Source organism: Balaenoptera borealis (assembly GCF_965194805.1).
Source record: "Balaenoptera borealis genome assembly, chromosome: 5".
Classification (NCBI taxonomy): domain Eukaryota; kingdom Metazoa; phylum Chordata; class Mammalia; order Artiodactyla; family Balaenopteridae; genus Balaenoptera; species Balaenoptera borealis.
Window position 1 is genome coordinate 60,201,535 of NC_138862.1, and position 21,924 is coordinate 60,223,458.

Consider the following 21,924-nt stretch of genomic DNA (forward strand, 5'->3'; position numbering starts at 1 on the left):
AAGTCAAAGCCAGGACTGTAGCTCAGGTCTCCTGACTTGAGTCTTTGCTTCCCTAACCTAAATTGTTTATTTAACTGCTGACTGTGTGACTTTTAGGAAAGTCATTTATCATTAAATTTTAAAATAATAAAAACTTAATATACTGAAGCTAAAACTGCCCTAAAAAATAAAGTTTATTAAAGAATTTAATATACAAGTATGAATTATTAAACATAGACTGTTGACATATATTTTATATGGGATCTATTACAATTCTAAGCACTCAAGTGGGCACCGGACAGATTGAAATCAAAACAGTCTATTTACATAATTTCTTGGATATAACAATTATTTTATTATGGATAACCTGGAGTAGATCATGGGAATGTGAGAGTCCTTTCTAAGGAGTTAGGGAGCAGAGGTGAACTTTACTTTTCTTCTCTTTCCTCTTTCTTTTTGCCCCCACTATTATGGATTTTCTCCCTTCTTCTCACTATCTTTATGTCTTGTGCAGAAGAAGGATTTTCCAGGTGAGCAGTTCTATGTGGTGTTTGTGATAAAGCCTGAAGATTATGCCTGTGGAGGATCTTTCTTCATCCAGGGTAAGCAACAGTGAGGAGTGTTTGTCTACTTAGAAAAACCTAACAGAATGGAATGGAAAGGAAGCCAAAAGCTCATTTTGGCCCCTTCTGGCCCCTTCCACCCATCTCTAGTTCCCACTAAGTGAGGGTCATCAGCAGTGGCTTGGCAAGGCAGTCTGAGACATACGTGAGAAAAAAATAAAGGGAAGAAAATAATAAATCTCAAGATATTATTGTTACTACAAAATGCCATTTAGTGCCTGAATCTTTTCAAAGTCTTGTACTCCCTCAGTTGGCCCAGTTGGCCCAGTTGACTCAGTTGGCCCTTTACTCAACAAATATTTACTACTGTGAAGTAATGATCTTATACAGTAGATCGAGGTCCATTTTCAAAGATCATTTTGGTAGCGAGCAGTAATGGAGCCACTTATATTTATCGGTAGTCATCATTTCCCCAAGGAAAATTCAGAGTTCTCAATTCCCATTGCCAAAATTGTACCTTTCAAGACAGTAAGTAAGCAAAGTAGGGCAACTTATCCCAATGGTAGGGGTTATGTCAGATCTTAGGCATAGTACAAGTGGTTATGGGCAACTACCCACTAACTACCACGGGAATGGAATAGGCTGTTGATTGAAAACACAGACCCCCCAGCAGCTGATAGGCCATATGTGATCAACACGAAAAGTGTTTACTGTTGAGTGTAACATCGTTCCCTCAGTATTTAGGTGAATTTTCTTCTAATATATTCTTTAATCTCTTAATTACATAGCTCTAGAGTTTTGCCAATGTCCAATGTTCTTGGTAAACTATAAGTCCTTTGATGGCCATATAAGATAAAAACAAATTCTCACTGCCTAGAAAAATGCAAACCAACAGTGCAAGAGGGTTCCCTTTTCTCCATACCCTCTCCAGCATTTATTGTTTGTAGATTTTTTGATGATGGTCATTCTGACCAATGTGAGGTGATAGCTCATTGTAGTTTGATTTGCATTTCTCTAATGATTAGTGATGTTGAGCATCCTTTCACATGTTTGTTGGCAATCTGTATATCTTCTTTGGAGAAATGTCTTTTTAGGTCTTCTGCCCATTTTTGGATTGGGTTGTTTGTTTTTTTGATATTGAGCTGCATGAGCTGCTTGTATATTTTGGAGATTAATTCTTTGTCAGTTGCTTCGTTTGCAAATATTTTCTCCCATTCTGAGTGTTGTCTTTTTGTCTTGTTTATGGTTTCCTTTGCTGTGCAAAAACTTTTAAGTTTCATTAGGTGGGAATGTAAAGTGATACAGCCACTATGGAGAACAGTATGGAGGTTCCTTAAAAAACTAAAAATAGAACTACCATATGACCCAGCAATCCCACTACTGGGCATATACCCTGAGAAAACCATAATTCAAAAAGAGACATGTACCACAATGTTCATTGCAGCACTATTTACAATAGCCAGGACATGGAAGCAACCTAAGTGTCCATCAACAGATGAATGGATAAAGAAGATGCAGCACACATATACAGTGGAATATTACTCAGCCATAAAAAGGAACGAAACTGAGCTATTTGTAATGAGGTGGATGGACCTAGAGTCTGTCATACAGAGTGAAGTAAGTCAGAAAGAGAAAAACAAATACTGTATGCTAACATATATATGTGGACTATAAAAAAAACCAAAAACCAAAACAATGGTTCTGATGAACCTAGGGGCAGGACAGGAATAAAGACACAGACATAGAGAATGGACTTGAGGACACGGGGAGGGGGAAGGGTAAGCTGGGATGAAGTGAGAGAGTAGCATTGACATATATATACTACCAAATGTAAAATAGATAGCTAGTCGGAAGCAGCTCCATAGCACAGGGAGATCAGCTCCACAGCACAGGGAGATCAGCTCCACAGCACAGGGAGATCAGCTCCACAGCACAGGGAGATCAGCTCCACAGTACAGGGAGATCAGCTCGGTGCTTTGTGACCACCTAGAGGGGTGGGATAGGGAGGGTGGAAGGGAGGCACAAGAGGGAGGGGATATGGGGATATATGTATACGTATAGCTGATTCACTTCGTTATACAGCAGAAACTAACACAACATTGTAAAGCAATTATACTCCAATAAAGATGTTTAAAACAAAAAAGAAAAAGAAAAATGCAGACCAAAAAATGTAGTAGCTCTCTATTTTTGCAGCTGTTTTCTTCAGATGTCTGTGGCATATTGAGCCATATGATATCAGGAGAAGGGTCAAGCCTTCTTCATTCAAGAAAGGAGGCTGCATTCTCATTTGAGTCACTTAGTGCTACCAAAATGCACCCAAACAAAGGCCAAGTTGAAAGTTTTAACCAAAAAGGGTATTAGACAGTTTGAAGGTTTTCACGTAGTTCTTGCTAAAAGAAAATTCAGCAACCAGAGTTAATTCTGGACAGTTTTTAAACAACTGTTCAGATCAGAGGCCAGGAACCTAGTATCTGATCCATTGTGCTTTGTTCTTTTTTACCAGAAAAGGAGAACCAGACCTGGAATCTACAACGTGCAAAGAACCTTAAAGTGACCATTGTTCCTTCCATTAAAGGTCAGTCTTGTTACTAAGATTCAGTGGAGAGATTCCTATGTCAGGAAGGCAGTCATGTCATTCAACGGTAATGTCATCCTTCCAGAGAAACATCATAAGAAAACTAATGTTTACCTTAGAGATAGAAGAGAGAATCAAAGCATTTTGTTAACCCCTTTGCAGAAAGAAAGGGAAGTCAATTATGAAGTTGTATACAGGATGTCCCTTCCCAGCTTCCCTGAGGAAGTCATCACTGTGAAAGGCAGCCATTTATGGACGATGTCTGGGTGACCTACAATAGCTTTGCTGCTTTGCGTGGAATTATCTTAGGATTTAAGAATGAGTGTGATGCAGATGGGCCCATGAAGCTGTCCTGTCCCAAATATGGTCCTCTCTTCTCTTGAGGACATCCTGACCAAAGCTGTTTCTCTTCCCTCAGGATCTGTTTATGTGAAATCCATTCTTCTCAGTTTCCTCATCTTCTTCTCCTTCTACTTGGGATGCCTGCTTGTTGCATTTGTTCATTATATCAGGTATGTCAAGAGTTTCAAGAAAAGTCAACCCCCTTCACCTGTCTCTGCTTAGTGATTAGCACATTAGATTTTAGAGCCATATTAACTGGATTCGAATCTACCTTAGCCACTAACTGTGTGATCTTGGGCAAGTTACTTAAACTTTCTGTGCTTAAGTTTCTTCATCTGTAAAATGAGACAATAATTTACCTCATAGACCAGTATAACTGCAGTGTTTACATCAATGTCCTGCACAGAGTAAGTGCTGATAGTGTTAGCTATTTTCATAGTTAATGAAACTTCAACAGAAAGATAGCTTGGGTAATTTTTAGACCAGAAAATACTCAATGTATATCTTATGGAATGTAGGAAATGAGTTCTACCTAACATGGAGATTTAGAAACAGCTTTAAACATTCCATCAAAAAGTACAATTAATGCCTAAAATAAATATTGAGGTCTAATAAGTAGCAGGAGTAATAAATATGCTTTGACACTACATTACCAGGTGCTTTCTTACTGTTGTAGCATCAATTTTACAGTAAAATGTTCCTTGAGAGAAAAAAAAGGAGATAATCATACTGTAATTTGGAAATTTCCCTTCCCAAGAGTTTTGAGCCCCCAATGAAAAGAGCACCAGTCTTTCCTTGTATCTCAGAGCAGGCCTGAACCTTGAGAATTCCATAGCTTGTCGTGGTCTCTGTAAAACAACTACAAAGGAATGGCAGGAGGTACAATAAACAAATGTTCTCTCTGCTCTTGAGCATGTAAAGAAAACAAAGCCAGTATAGAGTTTTCAGATTATTGGGCAAGATTAGCCTCATCTGTAGAAAAACCTCATGGCTACCACAGTGATACAACTAGCTCAGTGATACAGGCCTACCTCTAACTCAAAAAATAACTCTGTGACTTTTATGAAGCTTTGCAATTGAGAGACTGACCTCAAAAACCCACTGACCATACCTGGGACAATTTGAGCACCAAAACAATTAAGGAGAATAGTGAATTATAAACCATTGAGAAAAATAGAAATTCATGAATCCATATCAGTAAGGGAAGAAAGGAAGGGAGAAAAGGAGGGAGGAAGGAAGGAGGGAAAGAAAGACCAAAATACTTACAGATATACATTTAATAAACTCAACAAAATTACTAAAATAGATACACATTAGGGACAGGACCCATTAGCAAATACTGACCTAGGAGGGAGGACTCTTGCCTACAGCAGAACACCAAACACTGACTGGTAAATAAGGAGAGAGTGCTGGAATTGGAAAATCATCATTTTGCATAGATCAGGTTAAGAATCATCAATGAATGCTAAAACTAGCAGGAAAATCTGATGAGGATCAACATATTTGCATGACCTTAAGTGCATCCCCACAAATCGCTTAGTAGTTGTAATGGAAAAAGCAGTAACTATACAGTGGAGAAATTAGACTATTGACAGGGTGATAAAAATTATTATGACCAAGGGAAAGATGGACACTGTGTGCCTCCAGATGTGACACCCTCAGAAGGAAATAGCATCACTTATGCAGTATTCCAGCCAGAAATGCACATTTTTAATATAATCCTGAGGAAAAAATTAGACAAACTCAAAATGATGAACATTCTATTAAAATGTATCACAAAAGACAAAAAATAGCTATGGAAATGTTCCAGATTGAGGGAGACTAAAGATATGTGACCACTAAAGACAATATTTGATCTCAGACTGGTTCTTTTACTAGAAGAAAAATATGCTATAAAGGACATTATTGGGTCAATTGACAAAACTGTAAAACAGATAGCAGATTAGGTAAGATTATCATATCAATGTTAAATGTGCTGAAGTTGACAACTACACTGTGGTTATGGAAGAGAGTATCTTTATTCTTTGGAAATATTTAGGCATAAAAGTTCATGACATATGCAACTTACTTTCAAATGGTTGAGAAAAAAATTTTTTATGTACACATGTATATGAAAACACACATATGCACCCAGAGACAGAATGAGAAAGCAAAGGGGGTAATATGCTAACAATAAGTGAATCTAGGTAACGATACATGGGTATTCTATATTCTATTCTTATTCTTACAGCTTCTCTATAAATGTGAAATTATTTTCAAATAAAAAATTAAAAACAAAAACTCCAGTCTACAGGCAAATATTATACCTGGAAAGTATAAATACATTAACTGGTTATCAGCTCATTAATTTATCAGATCATAATCACTAACACTGAACAAGTACTTACTCTTTGCCAGGCACTCTGAGTAGACTAGCTCATCTAAAGCCCCACAACAAGTAGTAGTATTATCATTATTTGACAGTTCAGGAAACTGAGGCATTCAGAGGTTAAGCAGTTTGACCAAGAATTCACTGCCTGGGCTTGAACCCAGGCAGCCTGGTTCCAGAGCCTTAGCTTAAGCAGCCCAGACAAGATGGGTCTGGAGTGGTCAGGGCATGTGAAGGAGGGCAGTCCTAATCAAGGAAACCAGGTCAAAAGCCTGGAACCCCAGCATGAATTTGATTGAAAAGGGGTCCGAAAAGCTGCCAATTTTGACTCAGGTGAGTTACAGCATCATGGGAAAAGAAGTTCATCTTTTCTGCCTCTCTTAGGAAGGCTGTCTCTACCGCTGATGTTTTAGATTTTAGAAAATAGGTTTCACCTCTTTAGTTACCTAGCAGACATAACCAGTGTACAAACAGACAAAAATTAAGAGCTAGATGTCAATCTCTCTAAAGTTGTTATTCAGCCTGCTGAAGCGAGCACAGTTTTTGAAAGTTGTGGCCCAAGGCTCTGTTGAAACCTCTGGCTGCCAGATTACTTTGCTACTGCCAACTGCACAAGCATAGGTTCTTTCCAAATATAGGCAAACTGAAAATAGAAATCTGGAGACATAAGAACTACTTGGCATCTAAATAGGGGAATAAACTGAGAGAAAATGCTAATAGAACTCTTCCTTCATTGAACTAAGCAGAAATAACAAAGTTTTCCAGAAAACCACGTGAAGCCAGCCAGTCCTGGAGCAGAATGCCAATTGCTTGTTGAGCCCCTGTTCTTTATTACTAATACATGTGGGGTTCGCAGTACATGCTATGAGATCTGGATGAAGACAATGATTAGAGACATGGCTCCTGTCCTCAGGGAGCTAAGAATTCAAAGTGGTTTTATGCTATTTTTTGTTTTTTATGTTTTTTTGTTTTTATGTTTTTTGGCTCAACCCTAAACTCCATTCCCCTCCCACCCCCCAGCTCCAATTCATTTAGCAAGTATTTATGGAGCCCCTGCAATGACCCCCTGGGTCAAGCACTGCATACATGTCTCTTTTTTTTCTTTAATTATATTAGATCTATATCACTTTATTTTATTTATTTTATTAATTTATTTTTGGCTGTGTTGGGTCTTTGTTGCTGCACAGGGGCTTTCTCTAGCTGCGGCAGGCAGGGGCTACTCTGTTGCGGTGCGCGTGCTTCTCATTGCGGTGGCTTCTCTTGTTGTGGAGCACAGGCTCTAGGCGCGCGGGCTTCAGTAGTTGTGGCTCACGGGCTCTAGAGCGCAGGCTCAGTAGTTGTGGCGCACGGGCTTACTTGCTCCACAGCACGTGGGATCTTCCCGGACCAGGGCTCAAACCCGTGTCCCCTGCATTGGCAGGCAGATACTTAACCACTGTGCCACCAGGGAAGCCCTGCATACATGTCTCTTATTCCTTCCTCTCAGTCACTCTGCCAGATGTTGAGTTCAAACTACATGATCCTGATTACCCGTTCTTCCCTTGATTCCCGTATTAGTTATCTATTGCTGCATAAAAGTCAACCATAAAAACTCCAATGGCATACAGCAATACATATTTACATTTGCTCACAAATCTATGGGTCAGCTGGATGAGTCTGCTAATCTGGACTAGGCTCAGAGATCTCGGCTGGGTGTGGTCATAGAGTGAAATCAACTGGCAGGTCAGAGAAGAGCTGGCTTTTCTAGACTGGCCTCAGCTGTACTTTGCCTCTCATCCTCCAGCAGCCTAGCCCTGGTTATTGTATCTCTAAGAGAGATAGCAGAAGAATGCAAGGCTTCCTTAAGATGTAGGTTCAAAAGTGGCATGATATCACTTCCCCCTCTTTCTCTTGGCCAAAACAAGTGATAAGGCCAGTCCAGCTGCAAGAGGTAAAGATACAGACTCCACTTTTGATTGAAGGAGCTAGATACAAGATGAGGTATAGCCATTTTTCAATCAATCTAGCATAGGTCTCATTTACTCTTTTTTGTTTGTTCACTGGATACTGCCTGCCTCACCCTAGCTTTGTAAATCATTTAACTCCTCTAATTAAGAACTTTATCAGCTCCAAAACCTAGGGCAAATGTGGTTAAAGCCTGTTAATACAAACACAGTCCAAACACATCATCTTTTATGAGTTCATATAATTGCTTGCTAGTTAATATCACGAAAATTGTTTTTTTAAAGGGACTTCCCTAGAGCCTCATTTGCCAGCTAGAACAGTCAGACCCAATTGTAACTGCTCTCCTTAATGATATGCCTTGTTCACTCAACAAATATTTAGTTATCATTTCCTGGGTGCCAGGCCCTGTCCCAAAGATTAGGGATACAGTGGTGAACAAGACAGTCTAGGTCCCTGCTCTAATAGGTCTTACATTGTACAAAGGAAAAACATATAAGCAAGCAAGCAAGCAATTAATAAAGAAAATAATTTCAGCTAGTGACAGGAGGAGAACAAACACAGTGGTGGGACAGAGAATGATTGGACTGGGGAAGCTACTTTAGATTTGATTTGTTCAGCAGGGAAGACCTCTCAGGACCAAGACCTGAATGGCAAGTAGGAGCCAGCCATGTGAGGATTTGGGGAGAGAGTGGCCCAGGCAGAGAACAAGAGCAAAGGCCCTGAGGCAGGGATGGGTTTGCTGTGCCTAGCAATGAAAGAGGTATGAAGAGAAGTCCTTCCACCAAACATACCAGGATCAGGGGTGTGATCTAGAGCCCCCATTTGGAAGTAAACAAGAACATGTACCAAAGCACAGGCACATATAGTCCCCAACTTTTCTCCCTTCTCCCCCCACTCCAACCTCATATCCAAAAGGGAGGCTCATTTGGGGGGAAGAGAGCAATTCACATTTTAATTTTTGATAGACATTTACATTTGATACACACAGTTTTTAAAATAACGACTTTATTAAGACATAACTCATAGACCATAAAATTCACCCCCCTTTAAAAATTCAGTGGTTTTAGTATATTCACAGTTGCACAACCATCACCACTATCTAATTTTCATCACCTCCAAAAAGAAACCCTGAGTTTATCAAGATTATAGGATACAAGATCAATATACAGAAATCAATTGTATTTCTATACACTGGCAGTGCACAATTCAGCATGAGATTAAGAAAATAATTCTATTTACAACAGCACCAAAAATAATAAAGTACTTAAGAAAAAATTTAAGAAATTAAATATAAGACTTGTACATTGAAAACTACAAAACATCCTTGAAAGAACTTAAAGAGAACCTAAATATATGAAAAGATATCCTGTGTTCATAGATTGAAAGACTTAATATTATTAAGATGGTATAGTAGACAGAATAATGGCCCCCCAAAAATGCTCATGTTCTAATATTCAGAACCTGTGAATATGTTACTTTACATGGCTAAAGAGATTTTGCAGATGTGATAAAATTAAGGCGATTATCCTGGATTATCTGTGTGGGTATAATGTAATCACAAGGGTCCTTATAAGAGGGAGGCAAGAGAGTCAAAGACAGGAGGAGGTGTGATGAGGGAAGCAGAGGTTGGAGTAATACATTTGAAGATGGGGGAAGGGGCCATGACTTAAGGAATGCAGGCCACGTCTAGAAGTTGGAAAAGGCAAAGAAATGGATCCTCCCCTGGATTCTCCAGAAGGAATACAGCCCTGCTGATATCTTAATTTTAGCCACATAAGACTCATTTTAGAATTGACATCCAGAACTGAAGATAATATATTTGTATTGTTCTAAACCACTAAGATTGTGAGAATTTGTTACAGCAGCAATATAAACTAAAAGACATGGTACTACTCCCCTAACTGATTTATAGATTCAACACAATCCCTACGAAAGTCCCAGCTGACTTTCTTCTAAAAATTGATAAACTGATCCTAAAATTCATATGGAAATGCAAGGGACCCAGAATAGGAAAAAAAATCATGAAACAAAAAAGAACAAAGCTGGAGGTCTTACACTTTCTGATGTCAAAACTAACTACAAAGCGACAATATTCAAAACTCTGGCACTGACATAAGGAAAGACATACAGATCAATGGAACAGAACTGAGAGTTCAGAAATAAACACTTACATTTATGGTCAACTGATTTTTGACAAGGGTACCAAGACAATTCAATGGAACAAGGATATTCTTTTCAACAAATGGTGCTGGGACACTTGGGTATCCACATGAAAAAGAATGAAGTTGTACCCCTACCTCACAACATATAAAAAAAATTAACTCTAAATAGAACAAAGGTCTAAATAAAAGAGCCAAATCCATAAAACTCTTAGAAGAAAACATAGGTGTAAATCTTTGTGACCTTAGATTAGGTAATAGTTTCTTAGATATGATAGCAAAAGCACAAGTAAAAAAAGAAAAAAATAGGTAAATTGGACTTCATCAAAATTAAAACTTTTGTGTTTTTAAAGGACATTATCAAGGAAGTGAAAATACAATACACAAAACTGGAGAAAATGTTTGTAAATCATATATCCAGTAAGAGTCTAGTATCCAAACTATGTAAAGAATTCTTACAACCCAAAGATAAAAAGAAAAATATCCCCATTTAAAAATAGGCATTTTTTAAATTGAATAGATGTTTCTCCAAAGAAATATGCAAATGGCCAATAAGCATGTGAAAAGATGTTCAACAACATTAGCCATCAGGGAAATGCAAATCAAAACTACAATGAGATATCACTTCATATCCACTAGGATGGCTATAATAAAATTTTTTAAATGAAAATAACGAGAGTTGGCAAGGATGTGGGGAAATTAGAACCTTGCACATTGCTAGTAGGAATGTAAAATATTTAGTTCCTGCTATAGAGCTGCAGTAGAAAACAGTTTAGAAAAAAATGTTAAACATAGAGTTACCTCATACTCAGCACTTCCATTCCTAGGTCATACCCAAGAGAATTTAACACATATATCCACACAAAAACTTGTACACAAATATTCATAGCAGTGTTATTCATGATAGCTAAAAAGCGGAAACAATCAAAATGTATATCAAGTGTAAACATATAAATTAAGCATGGTATATATCCATACGATGGAATATTATTCAGCCATAAAAAGACTGAAGTATTCATTCATGCTACCACATAGATGAACCTTGAAAGCATTATGCTAAGTGAAAGAAGACAAGGAGACCACATGCAATACAATTCCATTTATATGAAATGTCCAGAATAGGCAAATTTATAGAGACAGAGAGTAGATTAGTGATTGCCAAGGGCTGCTGGGAGTAGAGAATGAGCAGTAACTGCTATGGTTTGAGATTTCTTTGGGTGATAATGACAATGTTCTGGAACTAGAAAATAGTGATAGTTGCACAACTCTGTGAACATACTAAAATTCATTGAATTGTGCACATTAAAGGGTGAATTTTATGGCATGTGAATTATCTGAAAATAAATGAATATGGAAATAAATTGATGAATTTAATATATGTATGCCTGTATGTGCCTAGGTGTGGAATTGCTGGGTCATATTGTGTCTCTAGGTTTAACTTTTTAAGGAACTGTCAAATGGTTTTTCAAAGTGGCTGCTCCATTTTATAGTCCCACCGGCAATGTATCAGAGTCCCAATTTCTGCACATCCAAAGGCCCATTTTTAAGAGATCCTAGCAGACAAATCTGCAACAAAGTCTATAGGGAACAAATGGAAAATGCTGAAGTTTTTGCGGTCTTAGGAGCATGTGTATGTGCTTGTTTGCAGGTATCAGAGAAAGTCCATTGATGGAAGCTTTGGTTCCAATGACGGTAAGAAAAATCCCTGGTTTCAATTCAAACTGATGTCAAGTATGTGGCAACATTCCATTTGGTACTTTTGTCTCTCTGACTTTTGTGATTTCCCAAACCCTCTATTGATTCCTACCCCCCAACAGACACACACAGAGTGGTCTAATCTGCAGTCTTTCTACAGAAAGCAGAGCCAGTGAGAACCAATTTACACACTTGATAATTAATGAGATATGGAGCTCACACTAAGAGCCTCTGTTCGGAGAGTTCCTTGTAGTTGTCCACAGCCCATTTGTCAGCAATTCATCTTTTTAAAAAGTTTAATCTTTTCTAGGACATAAATTGTTCATATGTCTTATCACAGAGCTGACTTGTGAACAACAGTAAGAATTTATTGTGTCAAATCTAATACAGAGCTTACTTTTCCCAAATTGAGATAGAGGGTTTTTTTGTTCAAGGATCTAGAAAACTGAAGTATTTGAGACTAGCAAGTATAATAGAGTATTATAACTTTGGGAAATCCAGAGTAATTGATTATCCAACCGTTGTAATATGCCCTTTCCTCCACTCTGAGGATTTGAACAAAGGAATTCAGTTGCTTGATCTTTTTATCAAATCTTAAAAAAAAAAATTAAATGTCCTTATTTTTAAAACTTGAGATATAATTGACATATAACATTGTATAAGTTTTGGGTGTACAACATGATTCTATATTTGTATATATTGCAAAATGCTCACCACTAGAAATCTAATTAACATCTATCCCTACACAGTTATACTTTTTTTTCTTGTGATGAGAACTTTTAAGATCTATTCTTTTAGCAATTTTCAAATATACGATACAGTATTATTAACTCTAGTCACCATGTTGTACATTACATCCCCAGGACTTATTTATATTTTATAACTTGAAGTTTGCACCTTTTGTAAGTGTCCTATTTTTTGAAAAGCCTAAATCAGCATGAGTTACTCAGTGCTCACAAGCTATTTGGCACAGAATGATCATTTGGAAAAGGAATGATGGAGTGAGACTTGATTTTTAAGTCACATGCAGCAGGGTTTTTTTTTCTAATTTTTATTGGAGTGTAGTTGTTTTACAATGTTGTGTTAGTTTCTACCGTACAGCAAAGTGAATCAGCTATACTTATACATATATCCCCTCTTTTTTTGGATCTCCTTCCTATTTAGGTCACCGCAGAGCATTGAGTAGAGTTCCCTGTGCTGTACAGTAGGTATGCAGCAGATGTTTAGTTCTGTGTTTTCTACAGTTGAAAGACACAAAGCGACTCCCTACCCCACCCAGCAGGAGTATCTCTCCCTCTGCTGGAGGTCTGCTTCTCCTGCCTTCCTTTGACTTTTGTCTTCCTTAATGTCAACGTGTCTATTTTTGCAGGCATCCAGGCAATTGGTTTTAATAATATTCAACAGCCAATGTAAAGGAATATAAAAGAACACCTGCTCTAGTGTCTTTAAAATGCTAAGCACTACTTTCTATTTTATTCATAAAATGTTAAAATGAAATGTCTTCTCTCTGGATCTCAGCCTTTTCCCTCTGATGCTCTCCAGGTTTTGCTCTTATTTAGGCCTAGTCGAACTTAGAAAGCCTGGTTGTTTGGATCCGATAGGTGCTCTGTGAATGGACGCTCTGTTATTTTTATCGTATGAGTGAAGTCATTTTATCACTGCAATGACAATTAAAGGAATTTCGTATTCAGAAGGGTCTCCTGAACAGTGAAGCACTGGTGGACAGAGCTGGGACTTGAGCCAAATCACTGTCCAAGATCAAGAAGGCTCTGAAAATTAGCTAAGAGCTAGAGGTACCCTTCAGATAACAAGCAGAAATGAATGAGTGACCAAAAAAATAAATAAATAAAGATGCATCCGTTGGATTCATGTGGCTGCAGGTAACAGCAAAGTTTATCTCAAACATACCTAAACAGTAAAGAGTGTCTCCTCTCCCTGGAAGTTGAGCAGAAGGGTGGGCTTCAGGATTCACTGAGTCCAGTGGCTCTGGTCCTTTTTCCTGCCATTCCCTTGACTCTGCTTTGCCCCCAGAGCTGGTAGTGAGATGGGTCCTCACCTGACAGTGTCCAGAAGGAAGGACTGTTTCAGAAGCACCTAGCAACTTCTCTCATGTTTCACTGGCCTAGAGAGGATCATATACTTGTTGCTAAACCAGTCACTGCAAAGGAATCTATTTACTTACAGATCAATCAAGCCTGCTTATAGAATTAGGGTGCAGTCATCTTTTTCTAGGACCAGGGTTTCTCAAACTCAACATTATTGACATTATAGCCAGATGATTCTTTGTTGTTGGGAGCTGCCCTGTACGTTATAGGATGTTTAACCGCATCCTTCACCTCAACCTACTAGAATTCAGTAATACACTCCCTCCCTGTGACAACTAAAGTTATGCCCAGACATTGTCAAACGTCCTCTTGGGAGCAAAACGTTCCCCCCACCCCTACCCCCAACCAAGAATCACTGACTTAAAAATATGGGCTGCCAGGCACAGGTGAGGGAGGATACCCAAACAAAATCCCAGCTTAGTTAGGAAGTAGGAAATAGGAATGTTCACCACAAAGGGCTTTGAAATCAGGAGGAAGTAAGGAACCTATGTAATGCTGAGAGGCTACGGGGAAAGATGGCACATGGCCACTGGTGAGACAAGACCTAGGTTCTTCAAACAAGAGCAGAGAAGATAAGCTCTACCCTAGGGAGGAACCAGTTAGTGACTCTTAATCATATGAAACAGAGCACGGAGAAACCAGCCTGTAGCAAGAGACAGAGGCAAGTGAGGGACCTTAACTGAAAGCTAATGTGAAAGATTCAAGGGAGGAACCTTTAGAGAGGAGCAAGGGTACAGAAATGTCTTTGTCTCCCAAGGGCCAGTATCAGTGTGCCCACGGGGGCTACAAGAAATTTAATGGAGCTTAGAGCTAAAGGAAATGCCCTGGGGGCTAGTGCCTAGAATAAATGCTAGGAGCAGCGTTTGAGAAAGGGGACCCCACTAGATTTGGCATGTTGTCTGCCGCAATCAATGTGGAGCTAGATAGCTGAGGAACTTGGCCTGATGCTTTCACCCTAGGTACGCCTGAGATGGAGGAAATGGAGCCAGATCCCTACAATTTGCTAAACTGTCGGCAGCTCTGTTTTAGTTATGTAACGATAGGAAGGCTGCATTTGGAAAATCTGTCGGCTCCCCTGCATGTGCTTTTCTTTGATTTGCCTGCAGTTTTTAAAGCTGTGTTTGAAAAATGTTGACATTGGCTCCAACTAAACTAAAAAGCAAAGGAAGTTCTTTCATACTTCATGGGATAAAGAAGGAGATAAGAGCCTGGAGCCCAGGTGAAATGGAAATAGTGTTGGTAAAGCGCAGCTTCAGACTGTGAAGGGACTTTACTACTGTGGTGTGAATGGATGGACACTGTATTCTCTATTCCTCACTTAGCACTTAGGACAGGGGCCTCTGCGGTAATCTGAGGGGCACTGGGCAAGGCTCTGTGTTCTAAAGACACGTCCTCCAGTGGCTCTATCCGTGGAAAAAACCCACACTTCACATCATTGTTAAAGAGCCTATACAGAAATTCAGTTACCACCTTGAAAGAGAGACAGATGAAACGTGACTCACAGGCCTCTGGGACCACATGAGCTGTCACCACGAACCTGGGTGCAGCCTAAGAGGAGGGTACTTTCTCAAGTGAGGGAGCTTGGTGAACTTGCCAAGTTTGCAGATTTAAGAACCGAATGGCCAATCAGATCCTTCCCTGGATGGAGCGATTACTGAATCAGCCTCCCAGCAAAGAGCAGGGCCCGGAAGGGATAAGACAAGCAGCGTGCTGAGTTCAGAGGGGTCAGGGAGCACAGGCCATCCTCAGGCTCTGTGGCAACGGGCCTCAGACTCTGGTCCTGACTCTCTACTCTGCTTTTTCCCAACGTCCTTGACTTTGCCTGCCCAGTTTTTTCTTCTAGAGGAATTTTACTTTTACATCCTTCTGCAAAGATTAGTGGTTTTCTTCATTTTCTCCTCAACTTTTGAGATACAGCCTGACACCCGTTGGGATAGGTAGCCAACTGGCATAAAAATGAAATCTCATGGCAGCTAGTTCACAGCGTTGCTGACTCCCTCTTCCGCTTCCAACCTCCTGAGTCTGGAGACGGAAGGGGGCAGGACAATTATAAATGTGACGTCCCTGAAAGAGCCAAGCATGCTCAAAATGAAATGAAGTTTTTCTCCTCACATGGAGCAATTAATATAAAAGGCAAGCATGCAAGCATATCCTATTCTAAGTTAGTAAAGCAGACAGATGGCAAAGGGCTCGCGCGCAGAGAAAAACATACCAGAACAAGTTTCCTCATTAAGATGAGCTCATTCACAACTTTATATGTTTGCTTATTCCCAGCCAGAACATCTTGGTCTGTCCTATAAACTGATATTTTGTGTTTAATTCTGCTTTCTAAATGCCATACAGTTAAATAGAAGTATGGCTTGCCTTCTGGGCGCATCCATCATGTTTGAAGTTTGGGAGGTAATGCTTCAGTTTTTGCATTCTAAGGTCTTAGACATTAGAAACGTTAACAGAATACTGTTGTCCCGTGTTGACCAATCTCCTGTTTAATTGTGCATATAGAAGTGCACAGATTTGAAACAAGTGCACTGCTCAGGAAAATCTCGATGCTCTTGTCCATCACAGAACCATTGTTGTTGTGGTTGCCTCGGGGTGAAAAGAACTAGCGACTACATCGAAACCAGGTCCTGCTTGATTGTGAGGCAGAGTGCAGAAATCATCGAAGTCTGAACAAACCTACACAGCTGGCTTTTTCTTTTTAGTGAAGTTGTCACCTAACAAAACAGTGATTGTTTTTGTTTGCTCACTTGCTTTGACTTTAGTTTTTGCATTTTTTTCTCTTTTGATCACACACACAAAAACCCTTTGCCTCCTACAGACCATTTCAACCCCCCGCTGCAGTGGAACTCAAGCGTTCTCCGACGCACGTGTCTACTTCCCATGCCAGGGGGCTTCCCAGGAACAGAAAATGCCAAAAATTCTGGGGTGTATGATTTTAGTATCATTCTTCGCTTACTATTTGCACATGTAATATTTGGAAAAGTTTGAGGCTCGTCATCTTAGAGAATGTTTTTCTCTCACTGCCCGCAACCATTTGGCAACAGACATGCCTATTCTACCTCTGAACTATCCCCCAAATAACCCATATTCCTGCACATTCTTAGTTCATGTTGTCATTATTTTTTGCTCCAAGGAGTGCAGTAATTTCCATCCCGTCAGGGCTCATCCTGCCTATAGTCAGGGTACTGTTAATGACTGTGACGAATAAACCTCCGAACTATAGCGCCTTAATCACAGAGGTTTATTTCTGGTGTTTATGTTCAGTGGTGGCCTTCCTCACAGTGATTCCAGGACCCATGCTCCTTTGTTCTTGTGATTCTGCAATACTGTCAGGCAGGAATCAGCAACGTTTCTTCTATAAAGTGCCAAATGGTAAATGTTTTAGGCTCTGCGGGCCATGTAGTCTCTGTTGCAACTGCTCCACTCTGCCATTGTAGCCAAAAGCAGCCATAGACATACTCAACGTGTGGCTGTGTTTCAGTAGAACGTCATATATAAATACTGAAATTTATAATTTTACCTGCCATAAAATACTCTTTGTCTTCTGATTTTTCCCTAACCATTTAAAAAATTTAAAACCATTTTTAGTTTAACGGCCATACAAAAATGGGTGGCAGGCTAGATTTGGTCTGCAGACCATAAAATTGGCCTGCAGGCTCCTATATTAGAGTGAAAAGAAAATCAAACTATTTAGAGTTATGTTCTTTCATTTTGGCAACTGGACATAAAGTGTTTGCCTCTTTGCTTTTCTTTTTAACAGGCTCTGGAAATACGTCGGTGTCACATCCCATTGCTGCCAGCACCCCTGAAGAAAGCAATTATGGGGCAATAGGTATTTCCTACAATGAGTCCATTCATGGAAGTGTTTCCTGAACAGGATACAAGGAGCCCTCCAGCCACTAATAACTGTGAGAGTGGGCAAGGCGGTCATCGTATAAGATTATCTTTTATTTATAAGATGAATTGGCTGGATGATCTGGAAGGTTCCTTCCAGCTCTAATTTTCTCTGGTTCTATTGATCCGTTTCTTGGGTCTGCTAGCCACACTTGAGCAGAATTTTCTGTGGTTGCCATCAACTGCCTTGGGGAATTTTTCACACCCAGCCTGAGTTTAGGGCGTGAAAGACGCGTCAAGAGTCTGACATCAGGGAGCCCCACATCAATTGACCCGTTGTTTCATTCTCAGGTTTCAGTGAAGTAAGGGCCATCAGAAGACTGAGGCTGTGCAGCAGGTGAACACGGCTGAAGCCTAACGATCTTCCATTTGGGCTAACTGCATAAATGACCTGCTCACTGCCACCCACTCATTCACATGGCAACCCCCAGGGCTCGCTCAGTGGCCTGAAGGGGACAGAATTCTGATCCCTGTCTTGTTAGAGTCGGAGTGCATTGACGCTTCCACACACTTCCATGATGCTTGCGGGCCTGTGAATGGTGCGCCTTAAGCTGTCAGCGTAGAGGGGCTGGGAATCCTGTATGCCTGCCCTGTTATTCTGTAACTTTGAGAAGCATGTGGGCTCAGTGCCGGAGACTTATTTCTGGCTCTGCAAGAACAGGGTTTTGTTTTTTTTTTAACCATCTGAATAGAAGAAATAAAGCAGAAGGTAGGCTCTGCTCATGTGCTCATTAGGCTGCGCAAACTCCCATCTGCTCTGGGAAACATTCACAGGAACACAAGGATTCTTCTTCCTGAGAATGTTGTTTCCATTACATAATCATAGATACGGCATGTGGGGGATTTCGGTGTACAAATACTTTTATCCACGAGAAATGTATAGCTGCTGGACATGTGGGTACTTACACGTACATGTGGTAGAGGCTATACATAATTACGTGCATGTGTATGTTTATACATTTATGCTTATATTTAAAAATATGAAACATGAAATATAAGCATAATATTATTTTTGCATCCAAATAGTTAACAGAGCAGATGCCTTTATATTATGTATTCAGCCCTAGAAAGAGATGATTTAAATATAAAAATAGGAGGAGAGGAAAATTAGAAGTCCATTGAGGAGGAATTGAGAGAAAGAACATGTGCTGTGGGTAAGGAGTTGGTTTTTACCAACACAACGTTTTCAGGAATGAGTCGGCACTGTGCTTTTTGCAGAGAAAGATGGGCTCCATGGGTTCCTCTCGGCTTGGGAAGGCAGATGAGTCTCCTCTGTTTCAGATGAGTCAAGCTCCAGTCCTGGCAGGCAAATGTCCTCCTCCAATGGCAGACAGCCGTGCCAGTCAGACACGGACAGCTCCGTGGAGGAGAGTGACTTCGACACCATGCCAGACATTGAGAGCGATAAGAACGTCATCCGGACCAAGGTACTTCGGCCTGGTGGTGCTCTTCGAGAGGGCGAAAAGTTCAGGAGCCAAATACAACTTCAGCAATACCTCAATTTCCTTTATATATATTTTTTTTCTTCAGGGGGAGTCAAATTTCTCAGGGAGCTTTTTATTTTTTTATTTTTATTTATTTATTTATTTTTTAAACATCTTTATTGGGGTATAATTACTTTACAATGGTGTGTTAGTTTCTGCTGTATAACAAAGTGAATCAGCTATACGTATACATATATCCCCATATCCCTTCCCTCTTGTGCCTCCCTCCCACCCTCCCTATCCCACCCCTCTAGGTGGTCACAAAGCACCGAGCTGATCTCCCTGTGCTATGCAGCTGCTTCCCACTAGCTAGCTATTTTACATCTGGTAGTGTATATATGTTCAGGGGGGCTTTTTAGATAAAACTTAGCTACATACTAAAAGCAATACTTGGTTAATTAACACTTCTCTCCGGAGGGAGAAAGTGAAAGCAGTAAAGAAAACAGAGCGCTAAAATGCTCTCAGGGTCTGAAGTGGCTGACCGTGGACAAAAATGAGGAAGGGATCCAACCAAATGGGAGAAAAGATTAATTTGAAGGGTGTACTTGGAAAAACTCCCTGGTTGTATACATAAAATCCTTCAGGAGTAAAAGATCATTTCTTTCTGGCTTGTATGTATCACATTGTGTTGTATCCAGTAAGGGACACAAAGGTGAATCATACCGTTTCAACCTCGTAATTCAAGAATCACACAATGGGCATCTCTGAAAACTGGGAAACCAATTCTTGAGATTTAAGAAGCATTCAAGATTCCCAATAGGTTTCCCACAACAGCCAATTTCCCTAAAGCCAAGGGAAATACTAGGATTTTTAAAGGCATCCTGGGAAAAACAAAATTAAAAGAAAAGTCTTGTTAAATAATTTTAATCCCTAGTGAGTGATTGAATTGATATGTGTAAAGCTCTCCTTTATATTTTATGCAAGAAATGCAAGTACAGTTTTGCATTCTCTCTTTATTTGGCATCCCAGATGTTCCTTTACCTGTCAGATCTGTCCAGGAAGGACCGAAGAATTGTCAGCAAAAAATATAACATTTATTTTTGGTGAGTAGATGACCAGGAGGGCTATGGTTCTCTTTAGTAAAATTAAAGTTTTCTTTGTAAAAGCCACAATCACTTATGAGATTCATATAAGTGAATCAAGTCACAGGTTTCAGTGTTTAATGAGGCACAGGTATAGGTGTTTAAAGGATTCATGCCACATTCGATAGGAAAGACAAAAATGAACTACCAAAGGCAACCAGCCCTAAATTAAATAAATACAAAGTATTAAATAAGAACAGTAGTGGAATCCCATAGGGGGACACTAAATCCTTTCCTAGGAAAATACAGTAACGATAACATTAATGTCACCACCTTCCCTCTTCTCCTCACCAGGACTTGCTCTTGGAAGGGCCAGTGATTAGAGGGATGAGATGCCTAGAGCATCTCATAGTAGCTGGAAGCCACCCTGAGTGAAGATGATACCATCAGCCAATGATAAATAGACCTGCGATGGTCAGACAAAGATGCAGTCTCCCTCCAAGCAGAGAGTCTGAGGTGCCTGGCAGGGTCCCCTCCTTCCTCTCAGAAACCCCCAGCTGACACTTGTGATAGCCCTTCCCATTCTTTTTTCTGGAAGGATACCCTTTTACTGGGATACAGATACTAGAGGAAAACAAGGGCCAGTGGGGACCACATGGAATTCCATAGTAGGACCATCATTTTGGAACTAAGAGATATCTAAAAGAGCCACATCCCTTCGTGAGATCCATCACCCATTACCTACTCTCGGATCACTGTTTTTTTTTAATTTTTTTTAAGTCACAACTTATTTTTATTTTTATTTTTTAAATTTATTTATCTTTGGTCGCGTTGGGTCTTTGTTGCTGTGCGCAGGCTTTCTCTAGTTGCGTCGAGCAGGGGCTACTCTTCATTGCGGTGTGCAGGCTTCTCACTGTGGTGGGCTTCTCTTGTTGCAGAGCACAGGCTCTAGGCGCACGGGCTTCAGTAGTTGTGGCACGCGGGCTCAGCAGTTGTGGATCGCGAGCTCTAGAGCACAGGCTCAGTAGTTGTGGCACACGGGCTTCGTTGCTCTGCAGCATGTGGGATCTTCCTGGACCAGGGATCAAACCTGTGTCCCCTGCACTGGCAGGCGGATTCTTAACCACTGCACCACCAGGGAAGTCCCTCTCTGATCACTTTTAATCTAACAATATCCTAAATAGATAGGCCCTCATTAATAATTGGTTAAACCAGAAGCAAGTATTATTTACACTGTTTTACAAGTAATTGTATGAGAGGAAGATTGGAGAAACAGGAACCACATAATCAGTTTCTAATCGCTTTTGTGAGTTAACTAGGGAGTTATGGGGTGGAAAGATTCTTCTAAAAAAAAAAAAAGGGCAAAGTTTGCATTGTTATTTTGGAAATAACCATTTCTGGTTCTTTGTGCCTGCGTAGGAACATCGTCACCATTGCTGTGTTTTATGCGCTGCCTGTGATCCAGCTGGTTATCACCTACCAGACAGTAAGTGCTGCCCCGAACTCCAAAATCCCACCTTTCATACTGCAGGGAAAGATCTTTGCTGCGACTTACAGAGAAAGGTATAACTTGAGCCCCGTCCAAGAATTAATTCCCCATTTGGGTTCCCACTGGATTTCTCCACTGGTTCGTCTTTGACCTTTAAATCTAGTTCCCAATTGTTTTATCACAGACCTCTTGTATTATTTTGACTACCAATCTGAAATTATTACCTTGCACTCATTTAGTCTTGGTATCTATCAACTATGTCTATTTTTTACCAGTCTGAACTTCTGATCATCATGGGATGATGA

The 21,924-nt window shown here is 40.0% G+C and overlaps 2 protein-coding genes across 11 annotated transcripts in view; one reads left to right on the forward strand and one right to left on the reverse strand.

Annotated features, from left to right (window-relative positions):
- Positions 1–21,924, reverse strand: part of SPICE1 (spindle and centriole associated protein 1) — a 176,532-nt gene that overhangs the window by 129,347 nt on the left and 25,261 nt on the right. The window lies entirely within an intron of this gene.
- SIDT1 (SID1 transmembrane family member 1) overlaps positions 1–21,924 on the forward strand; it is an 88,851-nt gene that overhangs the window by 44,298 nt on the left and 22,629 nt on the right. For 5 of the 6 annotated variants that reach the window (XM_082394677.1, XM_082394678.1, XM_082394679.1 and 2 more), the window contains 8 exons: positions 494–581; positions 3,046–3,117; positions 3,536–3,629; positions 11,579–11,622; positions 17,491–17,562; positions 18,906–19,051; positions 20,078–20,151; positions 21,550–21,616. In XM_082394677.1, coding sequence (XP_082250803.1) covers positions 494–581; positions 3,046–3,117; positions 3,536–3,629; positions 11,579–11,622; positions 17,491–17,562; positions 18,906–19,051; positions 20,078–20,151; positions 21,550–21,616 — 657 coding nt within the window. Of the gene's footprint in view, positions 1–493; positions 582–3,045; positions 3,118–3,535; positions 3,630–11,578; positions 11,623–17,490; positions 17,563–17,606; positions 17,962–18,905; positions 19,052–20,077; positions 20,152–21,549; positions 21,617–21,924 lie in introns of those variants that run through there. The other variant, XM_082394682.1, reaches the window with a different exon arrangement.